General features: G+C 40.4%; 1 protein-coding gene across 2 annotated transcripts; it reads right to left on the bottom strand.

Annotated features, from left to right (window-relative positions):
• Positions 1 to 2,328: 2,328 nt before the first annotated feature.
• On the bottom strand, positions 2,329 to 14,275 carry psmb2 (proteasome 20S subunit beta 2). 2 transcript variants are annotated; one of them, XM_053447149.1, is made up of 7 exons: positions 14,061 to 14,275; positions 13,448 to 13,570; positions 13,035 to 13,105; positions 5,419 to 5,581; positions 5,061 to 5,110; positions 4,115 to 4,282; positions 2,329 to 3,415 (listed from the first exon to the last, which is right to left on the bottom strand). In XM_053447149.1, exons 1-6 carry the CDS (start codon positions 14,149 to 14,151, stop codon positions 4,157 to 4,159), a joined length of 624 nt encoding a protein of 207 aa, XP_053303124.1. In that variant the 5' UTR covers positions 14,152 to 14,275; the 3' UTR covers positions 2,329 to 3,415; positions 4,115 to 4,156. The 2 variants fall into 2 exon arrangements, with proteins under 2 accessions (XP_053303124.1, XP_053303123.1); XM_053447148.1 differs by having other exon boundaries at positions 4,130 to 4,282.
• Between the last annotated feature and the right edge of the window lie 19 nt (positions 14,276 to 14,294).

Here is a 14,294-nt window from a genome sequence, read left to right as displayed (position 1 = left end):
GTATTACGGCATAAATGTAATATATTATTAAAAGAATTAAGAAGTGACGTGAGTGATTTTATGTTTTGATCTAAAATATCAGAATAATATAAACTATTATCTATTTTTCTTTTATTGTGATGCTTCCCCTCGTCTGTGTCTGTGTCACAGTAATGATATTTTGTATTGACTCCTGCAGGAGAAGTCTATTCTCCCTTCAACAGGAAGGGCACGACCGGGCCGGCAGCTAACGCTTAATTTCAGTATTGATTGATTTTTCTAATTGATTGAGCGATTAATTGCTCAGCTCGTAAAATGTCAGGAAATGATGACAAATGTCCGAGGAACCCAATTTTGTGTGTCCCTCGATAAAAAATATATATTAAGAATATATTTACCGGGACAGAAAACAGATAAATAAAACAGTGACTGTCACAATTTTTTTTATAGTTTAAATATTAGTCCTAAAGAATCTTTTAGTCTGAAATTAGCAGTTTTGAGATAAACATAAAATTTGGTACAAAAAATGCATTTGTCATTTTATAATTTTACATCTTGCGTCAAAACGTCCAATTCTTTGATTTGTAATAAGCTAAACTGCATCATCGACCAGGCAAAGATATAATCTGAGATATAACAAGAGTTGACATCTTCTAATTGTCTCGAATTTAAAAGCAATTTGACTTAAAATAACAGTTTAATTGACAATAGCAGCAGATCCACACAAACCAGCTCGTGTTTGGTAGTTTTGTTTGATAAATGACTTAATTGCTCATTAAAGCTGCTGTTGATTAATTTTCTGTCGACCGAATAATCAATTAATCAATTTATGCCTTTAAACGCTTAATGAGGGCAGGTTCAGCTCCGGAGCTCCAAGGAATCCAGCTTCTTGCCAACACAAGACCCTGAACGCTAGACCCACAAACACACACACACACACACACACACAGACACACACTCAATGCGTGTGACAAATCTGCTGTTTGCACCCCAAGGGGCCTCTCAAGAATATCAGGGCCCCCCCCTCCACACTCGGGGTCTCCAGCTGCAGCCCTGAACACTGTCTACCTGGGAGTGTCCCCGCCAGCAGGCCCCACACCTCCGCTCCCACACATCCCATCATGCATCTCTCTGACCTCTCATGCGGTCGTTTGCTTTATTTAACCAGGACGAGATACTCGACACAATTGCGTGTTCCCAGGGACTGCACACATACACGTGTCGCCTGCTCGCACGCCCTCACACATCACTTCTACCTGCCGTATCTCCCCTTTCTCTCCTCCCAGCTCATTACCCTCCTGTGTCAATTCCCCCCCCCCCCCCCCTCCATCCCTTCATCTCCCTCTCTGTAACCTAACCACCCTCCCCCCCCCCCCCCTCCTCCTCTCCCCTATTCTCTCCCTCTATCTGACACTCAGCGGGGCTGCTCTCCATCTCTCCCTCTGCCTGCAGGCAAACATATGCTGCTCTTCCCGTCAGATTCCGGTGTGTTTGAGAGAGGAGGGATTGTTTAATGTTTATTAATCACCTGTCTGTGGTGGGGAGAGGAGACGGTGAGAGAGCCACACACACACACTAACACACACAGACACACACTCAGTGTCTGTCTCTCTCTCACACACATATTCAGCTGTGATTTTGCCAGCTTGGCCTGGTTTTCCCGCACGCAGCTGTACACACGTATGCTCACTTACTGTAACACTTCTCCTGTACAGAAATGAAGCCTCTTGATAGTTTATCACTGAGGTCGTGTTTTATCACATTAGAAATGGAATTATCTTGATTAAATGACCAGACAGTCACATGCCAGGTTTTGTTTTTGCCCACGTGTGTGTGTGTGTGTGTGTGTACAAAATGACTCAGCAATGAATAGATAGATTTTCACCAAACCTGGTGAGAACATAACTTGGGACTGTGTCTCCAGATGATTTGCTTCTTACACAAAACACATTTTCCATTTTAATTCTACAGAAAACCGAAAAAGACAATAAAGAGAGACAAGGGCAATTATTGATCCGAAAAGTCTTCATCATATAAGTGACATCATTGAGACGCATAATTAAAAAATGCACTTTCAAGGTATCTCTGCATCTTATAGAAAGAGACGAAGCCTTCATAGATCAGATGATCACATGGTGGGAATGATGTCACCATGATGTCACTATGAGGTCAGATAATGACATCATATAGTGCAGTTATATATATATATTTTTACCACAAATAAGATTAGAGATTTTAGAACCTCAACCAATCACTTGACTAAAATATAAAACATTCAATACTTTTTAGTGCTCAATTTAGATGGTACTCATTATTAACCCCATGAATAAAGACACTGGAAATACTCTGTGAAATATTAATGAAAAACTTTAATTTAGTCTCTTATCCAGAATAATGTTAAAAAATATTCATACCAGGAATGTTCAATTGTGTTGACCATATTTTTGATCAGTAGGTTTGAGCCTCCAACACCAAACAGGATCCATGGACGAGTACCAGCCAGTACAGAACTATACAGTATATAAATTAAACCTTTTTTTAACCATGTTCTTGGTAATTATATTTATTGTCATTAAGCAGCAAATGATACGAGGCGAATTAAGAAGCAAATCGTTTTTTCTTCCTGACCCTAATTTACATTTCCCAAATCCACGTTTTTAACATGTTTGACTGCAAAAATCTTAAGTAAACATTCCAAACTTTTCACAATGTTCATTATAGAATTTGCTTAGATATTATAGTTAGTTTGGGTTTCAAGTTTCAGAATAAAGGAGCACAACAATTGAATTCACCAGATTTAATCAACTGCAGAGCTAAATAATCAAGTGCAGTCTGATTCATCAGCTCAGTATTTACTGTTAACTACTCAGACTGTAACCACACATTCACTGCTGTTAGAAAAGTGTTGATTCAACTCGACAACTCAAAAACGAATAAGTATTTAAAAGCTGATTAAACTGATTATTTGACTCATTAAATCATTTGTCATTTATGGACAGATAAAAAACGTAAACTTTGCCCATTTTTCCAAGTAACATCATATGCTCAGCCATGTTCTGCTCCACGTGCACAAGCATGAGAAAGTATACATTACACGCACGAACACTGGCTGAGAACAAGTGCAGAAGTACACTGCAAAAGTACACAGCCAGAAGGCTGTTCTCTTTCCATGTGCAGATGAGCAGACATGAGAGCAACGAGAAAGCACCACAGGGACAAAGAGCTTGTATCTCAACTGTGTGTGTGTCACTTTTTATTGGAACAGAAAGAGCAAGGAGGTCAACAGTACAAAAAAAAAAAAGAAGAGAGGGCGTCAGGGTTGTGGTGGAGCAGTGAACGGTCACTTGGCGCCGACGGTGAGCTTCTCCAGGTCATGGATAACCTCCTTGTCAATCAAACGTTCAGTGAAGGAGGGGAGGTTCAGCATGAAGGGCTCCTTCAGCAGGAGACGGGAAAGAAGACACAAGAATTATACAAGAAGTATTAAGATATAAGATAATCAAAAATATTCAGATGAAATTATAACAAATTATAAATAAGCTTCATAAGGTTAATTAAAGACAATTCATATAGAAAGAGTATTAATCAGTGTTTTAACTAAATTGGAATAGATATGCTTCTGCTTTCTCAATTGTATCGATCCACAATGATTCTAACTAAGACCCTTCCCTTAACCCTCTCATCAACAACAGGGTCACACAAAAACATATTTTCCATTATAATTCTGCAGAAAATAGAAAGACAATAAAGAGCAACAAGGGAAATTATCAGAAAACAAGTCTTCATCATATAAGGTACATCATTAAAACAAATGATGCAAAAATGCATTTTCCAGATATCTCTGCATCTTATAGGACCAGGCAAAGCCTTTATAGATCAGATGATCACATGGAGGGAATGATGTCACCATGAGGTCACATAATGACATCATATAATGAAGTTATATATATATATTTTTTTTTTTACTACATCTAGGACTAGAGATTTTAGAACCTTAACCAATCACTACTTTTTAGTGCTCACTTTAGGTCGTCCTTATTAAACCCAATGAATAAAGACACACTGGAAATGCTCTGTGAAATATTTATGAAAGATGTTCAGGCTCTTGTACGGAATAATATTAAACAATAATAACCCCAGGAATATTCACTTTTGTCGACCACATGTTTGATCAGTACTATTGAGCCTTCAGCGCCGGACTGGATTCAGGGACGACGGTGAGCTTCTCCAGGTCATGGATGCCGTCCTTGTCGATCAAACGGACTGTGAAGGAGGGGAGGTTCAGGACGAAGCGCTTGTTCAGCTGGAGACGGGAGAGAAGACACATATCAAGAATTATACAAGAAGTATTCAGATGAAGTAAATTAATTATAAATAAGCAGAATGAATGAAGTCAAAGAAAAGAGGAAACGTTAAATGAAGGAAAAGGTGGAATTAGGTTCATTAAGGACAATTCATATAGAAAGTCTTAATAAGTGTTTTAACCCAATTGGAATAATAGATATGCTTCTGCTATTTCAATTGCAACCATCAACAATGATTCAAACTAAGACCCTTCCCTGTTGTGTTCTTCTTTATCATGTGGCTTTTGAAGACTAAACTCCACTGTGTAAACCCCACGTTGTGTTAAGTTGTGTCTCTGAACTCTGACCAGATTCCATTTAAAATCACAGACTCGATAAATAAAATATTGCTGCTGTCTTTCCATGGTCCCAACGTGAGAAATCTATTTTTGTTCAGCGATATTTGGCTGTCAGTCAGTCTGGTGAAGACCGTTTAGCCGCCAGCCGACTTCTCATCCACCCGGCACCTGACGACTGACACGAGGTCAAAGTTCTGTGTGGACTGACCGGACAGAACGCTTCACTAGAGCCTGTATGCAGCTAACATCTCACCTTTTCCACTGGACTCCCAGTAGTAATAGTAAACACAAGTCACAGAGGACAGTGGAGAATGTTGGAGGCTACTTTTGTGGAGGGATGCTACAAAAGTGAAAAACTGAGCGATATAATAAACACTTTATTAAGATGAGTATTATTCTTACTCATCCAAAGAGGAAGAGTAAAACTACTTGAACTCACTTCTTGAATGCACATCTTCAGAAGATCCATCGCCTCCTCCCGGGTCAGATCTAAAACAGAAAACAGGTCAATTAAAAAGAGATAATAACAGAAACATTAATTACATCTAAAAAGAGAGAACATCTTTCATTAGTAAGACAAGGGAAGTAGTTTGCAATGAAGACTATTGTCCAATTAATAGATTAGATAAACAAATTGTATCTCACAAAACCTCTTAAGGCACCCAGAGTCTGACTCAGAGTATGATTCACTTCCATAACCTCTGCAGGACACTTTTACATTTTAGTTTGTATTTTCTCAGACTCACAGGAACAATAAACGGCAGAAAAAGAAGCAGCGGGTGATTCTCAGCTCTGACCTGGTTTGTAGTGACGGTCAAGAATGGATAGAGTGAGGAAGGCTCCGTAGCCGTGGGCCGCGAAGGGAGCCTTGGCCAGGGCGGACAGGTAGTCCATGTAGAAGAGACCCGGGCCGTCTGTGTCATCGTAGCCCGCCAGCAACAGGTTCACATGATACGGAGTCTGGGGACAAAGGAGGGAGGAGGGAGGAGTGAGTGGAGGAGTAATATTCAGATCTTGCTTCTTATAACTAGGATGCAAACTAGTACTTGAGTTCAAAATGGAATGCAAGCTCTTTTGACTGTAAACCTCACTCAATACAGACAGCTTTGAAATGTTGGCATCAGCTAAAATGGCAGCTTTCACCAAAATGAAATGTCTCAAAGTCTAAATCTAATATTTTAAAGAAATTTATTGATTATAAGTGAGTTCCATTGAGCACTTTCACATTTCACATTTAACACAATACAAAATGATCATTCTACCCAAAGCTAGGGGACGAAATGAGCAGTGTATTACACACGACACTGATTCATTGACTTCCAACTCTGGTGCACGTGACGAGTTTGGTCCAATCGTGCTAGAGAATTCCTGCCAGAGGTGGAAGTCAGCTGAGTTTAATTATAGATGGTTAATACCCCTGAGATCTCAGACCTCTAACCACAAGGAAGTCAGCAGAGTGGGGACATTTTGATTTAAAAAACTAAAAAACAAACCAAATGGTGTGAAGCAAATGATTTAGGAAATCGTTGAACCACCACCAGACATTTATCTGTTAATATTCTTTCAGAGCGTTTTAGACTCTACAGACTCTTAATAGAGTGGCAGCTCTAGTTGGTATATTACACAACAACAATTTTAGCAAACCTTTTCATCTTCTACATTTATAATGGTGCTGGGTAGGAGATCATTTCTTCCATTTGCAGTTAAAGATGAATTAATTAAAGAATTCAGAAAAAGGATAGTGCTCCTTTACATCTGAAGACATCCGGCAGCTAATAAACCTTTGTGATCAGTAAACATGAGGTGCCAGGTTTTCTGTTTTAGTTATTTTTCTTTTCTCCTGCCAATTACAGGTGCTAACATTGACATTAGCATATTACTGTATCGGCAAAATGGGTGAAACAGACTGAACCTCATTTCATAAAACTCCTTCTGTTTACAGCGTTGAACCGGGAGCCAGATGTGTCTCTCACTTGAAAAGTACAACTTTCTCAACTTCTCCCAAATAAACTGCTCCTAATTATCGACTTTGATTTTTTCACTTTGGCATAGAGGGGGGGGGGGGGGGTTGATGCACATTAACACGCCGTTAACTGCGGTGAGAGAGAGAGAGAGAGACACTCGAGAGGCTGAAGTGAGAGCGCAGGGAGGGGAGGCTGGATAGTGATGGAGGGAGAGGAAAGGTGAAAGGGTGTCACAGGACAGAGGAGGTGTGTGTTTGTGTGTGCATGGGGGGGGGTGTCACTGGCAGTGTGTGACATCTGCTGGGAGTCAGCACCCCTGTTGCTCCCTCCTCGTCCCTTCCTTCACTCTCTCTCTCTCTCTCCCCCCCCCCTCTCCGCCGCCTTCACCCTGTGCCCTGGAGTAGTGCCAGGGCTCATTAAAAACTTCTAAAGTCGTTTCTCTTGCCCCCTATCCCCCCCCCCTACCCCTCTCTCTTTTTTAAATTACATCTTTTACGCTTCCAGCCTCTTCTCCCTTCTCTTCCTCCAAAACACTAATTTTCTCCCCTCGTTTTTCTTTCCTGCGAGCCCCTGTTCCTCATCTTTTAAAAATCCCTTTAAAGCTCGACAATTTTCAAAGCGACTTACGGAGTTCCACGCGCGGTGCCGTGTTCTCGATTAAAATGCAACAAGAAACAACACAATGTGGCGGAGAGGCAAATATGATTCATTTGGACGCCAGGCGAGTTGTGATCTACACACCTGCCCTCTCGTTTCAACTCATCTCTCGGCCGACCTGCTTACGTCTGTGACTGGTGCGTCGGAGACGTGTTTGCCACAAGGGCAACGGTGATTGTTACGCTCCCTAAGGAGTAGGCTCCAGCGTATGTGTGTGTTAACGATGGTTGTAAAAACAGACACACACACACGTGAGAAAGAGAAACAGTGTTTATGAGTATGCACAAGGGGTGTGAATCTCAGGATGAAAATGGTGTGTGTGTGTGTGTGTGTCTGTGTGTGTGTGCGCTTCAACTCCTCCGTGAGCTTGCGAACGCCCCAGTGGCATCAACCCCACCCACCAGACACCTGCCTCACTGGTTACACTGTAACAATAATACGGACTTGGCATCAAAATAACCTTCCCTTCCCATGTCACCTCGGAGGGAACCAGGCACCTTGTTAACCCCGCCACCTGAACTCACACCCAGGTTCGCATGCAAACAATACACATCATATGTTTTATCCCCCTGCCGCGAGTCGCGCTCTCAGCCGCCGAACAAAAGCTGCACCTGTGTGTTACAACCGGCGCCTTCAGCAACAAAAAAAACTGCTCCGTCTGCTTTGGGAGCCAGAGTCAGACATTTTGGGAGATTTGTTCTCTCACTTGTGGTTTTGATGATTTGTGTGACGAACCGAAACTGATAAATACAAATTGAGAAGATGTATAGGAAATGGTTTGTTTAATTTAGCTCAGCGTAAAGTATGGAAATAAAAGGGGAACTGCTAAGAAACAGCTTGACCCAAATATTTAGTAAAAACAAGATGTTGCCGTTTAAATTTTGGTTTTAGTATAAATTAAACAAACAAGACATTTCCAGTGTTGACTATTGTGTTGGGGATTTCATTTGTGATAAATGGTTTTGTCTAACCAAAAATACATTGTCAAATAAACTAAAATTTTGCAAATTCTCCCAATTAAGTAGCCGGAACCTTCGAAGGTTTGTTATATATGTTTGAAAACTGATTCAGACGATTAATTAGCAAAATGGACGCTGATTTATTTTCTGTTGATTTTCTGTCGATTTTTTGTCGATTGACTATCAATAGCTGCAGCTCTCAGTGATGGCGAGCTCTGTTCCCTTTGGATAGAGCCAATGCTAGCTGTTTCCAGTCTTTATGCTAAGCTAATGAGCTTCATGAAGCAGCCTCACTTTCACAGCACAGACACGAGAGTGTTATTAATCCCCTCAACCGACTCTGATCAAGAAAGTGAATTAGAGTAGCTCCCAAAATGTTGAACTGTTCCTTTAAGGCATCGGCTTCGGAAAACAAAAACCGCTTTGGCTGTGACACAAATTAAGGTCATGTCGCTCGTAAACCGCCACAAACTCATCCCCAAACTCTCCTCTTCCACGTTCCAGCACTCCCTCCCTTCTTTCCTTCCTCCCCACTCATCCCTGCCTCCCTCCCCCCTATTTTTGCACTCTGCCCCGGGGCGTGTTCTCTTTATTGGCATTTCTCCTCAATCTGCTGTATTAATTGTTCATCTGTGCAGGAGCAGGGGAGCTGCATGCAATATGGCACCAGTAATTATTTGTGCCCATTGTGTGCTAAAATATATTTTACAAACCCATATGGGGCCAGCTGTAGATCACCACAGCACTGGGGCTAACTGTTGCTGTGGCCTCACTGACAGGATTCAAACTTCACACTTCTCCAGCTCACTGCAGCAAACATCCGCACACAGACAGAAACTGATGACTGCGAGGCTTTTGGGCTTCTACATAAACCTCTAAAAAAAAAAGGCCCAAAATGAAATGTGGTATTTATAAACTCCCTGCCTCCCCTGAGTCTTTTCGGTTTCAATTTAACCTCGTGTCTCAGCATCCCAACACCTACCCAATCCTGCTAAACTTTTTAGACTACCTCACTGGGGCACCTGCCAATATCCATCAGTTCAATCTGTATTAATCTTAAACACACAACTACATCGCAGCACATGAAACGGGGAAAAAATAAAACAAACAGAATCAGAGCAGAAGCTGAATTTCTATGCCCCCAGAACTTTGCAGTTGTTGTTTTGTTCTGTGGTGAATTTCATGTGTATCATTACTGATATGCATGCAGCAGAGTCGAGGCCTCAGGTGATTATGCTTACCGCTCGTGTTTTTTTTCTTTTCTGGTTTCTTTGTCTGCTCTCTAAAGCTTGAGTGAACGCAGTACTCCAGAGGTTAGTGGAGTTGTTTTTCCGGACGGCAGACTGGTAAGTACACAGTCGTATGTGAACAGGGTTACGCTCACTCTGCTGCTGACATGCGCTGCTGACTTTAGCTAACTACACCTCCTGGAGGTCTGAAGCCACTTGGGTAATTTCATCTGTAATTTATCCTGCAGGAATAAGGCCATCAGAATTAACAATATACCACTGATTAATTTATCAGTCAGTGGTTTTTAACCTGGGGGTCTGGGCACACTGGCGGGATCAAGTCACGTATTTTTGGTGGGGGGGGGCGTTCAGAAGATAATTTAAGGATAGAAAAAAAGATTTGATATTCAAGAGCAGATCATTATCTTTGCTTTCTGTCAGGGTTGAACTTTCATCTGCAATGATTTAATCAGATTAATTAAAACCGATTTGCAGCCACGTCCCCAGACAGGAGCTGAGCGAGGTCGGTAGAAAAAAGAAAATCTGCAATTAAATTCTCTTTTAAGACAACAAATGAGGTAAATCCATGTCTGGGAAACCAGCCTGTGGTCAGAGAGCAGTTGTGTGTTGCACGTGGGCCATGTTGGGCTTTTTAAAAAATTGTAAAGAACAGCAGGTGAACTCTATAGCTTTCTGGAATTTAGTTTTGATTTGAAGTGTTATATATCACGATACAATATTATTGAAGAGCTAACTTTTGATGAAACCAGTAAAAGATTTATTAAGGTGTTTTAAGGCAAAAATCTTACATGTCAATGCTTTTTCAAAATCCTTTTTAATTTATTTGACCATTTCCCCCCACAAATTAGAAATATGAAGGCCTCAGCTTGTAATCTGGAGAATGTCTGATAGATTAAAGATTAATCGTTGATAAAAAATAATCAACTATAGACCGAAACCCCAAAGTTGTGCATAAAATCATCAACAAAATTATATTTGATCCCAATATGATATAATAAAAAAAAAAATCAGAATTCTTCTACGTTCTACTAACTCCTGCATATTGCTTACTTATCTTAAAAAACTAAGTTTCCACCACAGTTCAAGATTTTAGCAGATGATTTCTTTCCCTGTTTCACATTCAAACGGACAACACACATTAGATATTCTACATACTCAGGATGTTCTGGGGGGCTATGAAAAAAAAGAAAAAAATCACCATAAAAAAAAACCTGTTTATACAACATAATTTGCAAATGTCCATGTACTCTGGAGGTTGATGAATGTGAAAAGAGCATAGCTGGAGGAAGGTGTGGGATGCAGGAAAGAAACTGCTATTGCTTCAGTTTCTGAGCACTCCTGAGAACGTGGCATTAGTAAATCCTGCACTCATGAAACCATATTCATCACCGTGAGGCATGAAAATAACGATACAGTTGCAACTTGTGACAAGACATGAATATAAATGTTATCCTCCGCAACATATACAACCTTGACTGAAAAATACGATCTTAATCCTATAGGTCCCTCTGTGTGCATGTATATTGTATTAGTGTACATGTTGATGTCATTCTCACACTAACACACAGTCTGTGTGCTGTTGTCTACTGGGCCTGGTTGTTCTCCCATAGGACGCCCACTCCTCCTCCTCCTGCTCGATCCCTATCCTCCATTCGATGTGTCCCACATTCCCTTCTCAGCCGCACTAATTGTTTTTTGTAATTATTTTCACCCTTCTGCTATTGTGACAGGCAGCGGCTGCACTACTCTTAACAAATTAGTGCAAGAGATGCAGTGAGCAGATTCAAGGAGCAGAGACATCATAGGGAAGAGTGAGTTACTTCTAAAAAACAAAAACAATGGCGGAAAAGAAGCAATAACAAACTATGTTGTGACATAATTACCACTATATACGAGGAACCTGCTGTGTATTTTTGTTTTGTGACTAAAATACCATTAAACAATTTAAAATATTAAGATGAAAAGTTTTCTGAAGCACAAAACAAAGAAATTAAGGAAATATTAACTTTACTACCACATGAGTAAAGTAGTAAGTGATGGAGGATTAATGAGCCATGCATCGAAATATATATAATTCCTTTGCTCTCATTAATTCTCTTAATACAAATTTTGTTAGTGTTGTAATTTTGTTTTATACACAGTATTAATATCCGTCCATTCATGGGCTATCACACTCATCCCCTAATGGTTGCAGGGGGGGCAGGAGGCAGCGTAAACCCTGGACAGTTCACCAGTCTCTCACACGGCTGACACACTCACAATCACACTTTTGAACAATTCAACATGCATACAAATACATCATCTGGTTAAATCAAAGCTTAAATAAGTAATAGGAAAATAAATTGTATCTTCACATATCTTGTTTGGTTACATCTTGGTAAACCGAGTACTAAAGGTCGAAACCCGGGTATTTTGAATATATACCCAGAGGAGCTGTGCTGTTGGGGGGGGGGGGGGGGGTTGGCACAGGCTCAGGTGTTGTCCTGAAGTCTCAGAGGGAGGAACCTTTATCACCACTCACAACAAGCTGACAAATGTACCTGCCTCTGTCAAAATGCATCTGTTGTTTCAGTTTCGATGCCTCACGCTGATAAGGACACAGACGCAGGTGTAATTGCAGGTGAGACTTGATTCCCACCTGAAACTGGGACAACTGCTCCTCTGTAACTAACATGACTGTGTCACAACATCCAGACAAGCAAGGACTCTGTTGTGTTATAATTTCCTGTTTTGGTCTCAACAAATTTTAAGCTGAAATGTTATCACACATCTTGCTGGTATACATGTGCTGATCGTACCTGCAGTTTGAATTGAGAATTATATTTAAGTTATGGAAATTAGTCTTATTGCTACAGGAACTGAATACAATTTTGGTTTAAAAAGACACATTTGAAACCAACACGAGGTCTGAGAACGCGTAGTAACACCAACTGCGGCAGATGGTACTTCTATAAAGATGAATTTACATCTGGGGAGACACCACACGGCTGTTCAGCTTGTTTTGTGTGAAAAACAATTTGCAGTCGTATTTTCAAAGACAACTGTTGATTTCACAGAATCATATTTAATGGTATAGTATGAAACATCATATATCGCTGGTTCCCATTAGTTGACTTTGGCAAAGTAGCTGCTTTTGAGTTAACTACAAATATATGGGGCTAAATTAACATGTTAAATTATATTGTCTCTGAAAATTGTGAGTAACTGGTTATTATACATGTTTACTATGAACATATCTGATTATGTCTATGATGCTGTTCAAATTCTACAACGCATGAATTACTAAGCCCTGCCTTGATACCAGGGAACTAGGGATTTTAAATGTAACACTAAAAATATAAAGGAGCTGAAACTTTGGACTATTAAAAGTTCCTCTAACTAAATTACTGACAGTAACATATAAATGTGTTTTCCATAAAGCTGGTTGGCAGCTCAGGAAAAGTTAGGATTTTTTAGATGACACTGCGAAGAAACTTCAAAGTGGTTTTAATGGACTCGTTGGAATATCTCTTCAGTAGGAGGCTGTTAACTCTTCAAAAACAACTTCTAATGGATTGTTTTTTTAATTCATCGTGGTAGTTACCCTGCTCCGGAGATAGTCTGCAAGGTTCTTTCGTGTGAAGTTTGCTGCTGCTGATGGACTGAGTTCATAACCTAAGAAATAGAAAGTGGGGGGGAAATGGCATCAGACACAAGGTTGTGAGTTTGTTCTCTTTTTTATTCTCATAACAATATTATATATATGTATATTAATGACCAGGACAGGGCCCTGAAAGTAAGGATAAGATGATTGATTCATTATTTACTTCAGCAAATGTCGTATTTCAATCAAAACTTTAAACTTCAGACAACTTGGGAATTTGCACAGATTGATTAAGATTACTTCTCACATTACTATGCGTGTTTGATTAAACATGATCAAACAGGCATGGTTTGTGCACAGGTAACACAAATTGGGTCTAGTGTATAAAATGCCACACTTGGAGGATATCTTACCATTCCTCATTTTGTAGAGCTGCACATTCTTCTGGATGTACTCTGCAAACTGCACAGTGTCTCCTGCTTCCCCGACACACAGGAGCAGAATCTTCTCGCTGAGCTTGAACATCTTGTCGTAGTCTGGAAAAACACAGAACATTGAAAAACAGGTTAATATCTGTAATGATTAGAATGAACATGGACTAAAGATGCTAAGTTTCGATGGACGTTGATGCAGCGATGACTTTCACTTTCGCTGTTAAGTGTCTGACTGAATAACTTTAATTTTATAGAACCAAAAACTCAACCACTTGTTTGGTGGTTTTTTAAATTGAATGGAGCAATTAGAGGAAGGAAGAAAATCCAAACTTTTCAGCAAGAATAGCACGATACGGATTATTTGTTACTTAACCTAGCTCCGGTTAGCCTCGTTAGCTCCCGTCACATTCACAATGCGCTGTTTACATGGCAATATGAGCATTTGGGCTAACTTACACAACGGTGCGATGTACTACAATACGTATTTAGGATATTTGTGAAATGCATAAAAGGACAATATGGACCCAAGTATGTTAAATTAGCTACAGCAGCCCGGCTGAGTGGCTAATGCTAAGCTAACGCATTGTCATACCGTGTTTCATCTTAATGATGCTGCTCGCTGCGACGTTATCGGAGGCGACGAGCACGAAATCCGGCCCCGTGATGCCGAGTAAGTATTCCATGGTGGATATTCAGCAACGAGTTGGAAATAAAGTGTCAAAATGATGTGTGGTAGCGTCTCCTGCTCGCGTGTGTACAGATTACACAGCAAAACTTTGAGACAGCTGACGCGCGTTGTTCACGTCACCGGAAGCCACGTCACTGT

This window comes from Pleuronectes platessa, chromosome 18, assembly GCF_947347685.1.
Source record: "Pleuronectes platessa chromosome 18, fPlePla1.1, whole genome shotgun sequence".
Classification (NCBI taxonomy): domain Eukaryota; kingdom Metazoa; phylum Chordata; class Actinopteri; order Pleuronectiformes; family Pleuronectidae; genus Pleuronectes; species Pleuronectes platessa.
The sequence above is the reverse complement of the archived record's forward strand: the minus strand, read 5'-3'. Positions and strand labels throughout refer to the sequence as shown.

Bases quoted from the DNA above. Each gene is read 5' to 3' on its own strand.
- psmb2 (XM_053447149.1), bottom strand. From the start codon at position 14,151: ATGGAATACTTACTCGGCATCACGGGGCCGGATTTCGTGCTCGTCGCC. The intron at 13,571-14,060 runs GTATGACAATGC...GTGTTTTTCCAG, and splicing joins CATCATTAAGATGAAACACG to ACTACGACAAGATGTTCAAG. The intron at 5,111-5,418 runs GTCAGAGCTGAG...TTTCTGTTTTAG, and splicing joins TGACCGTCACTACAAACCAG to ATCTGACCCGGGAGGAGGCG.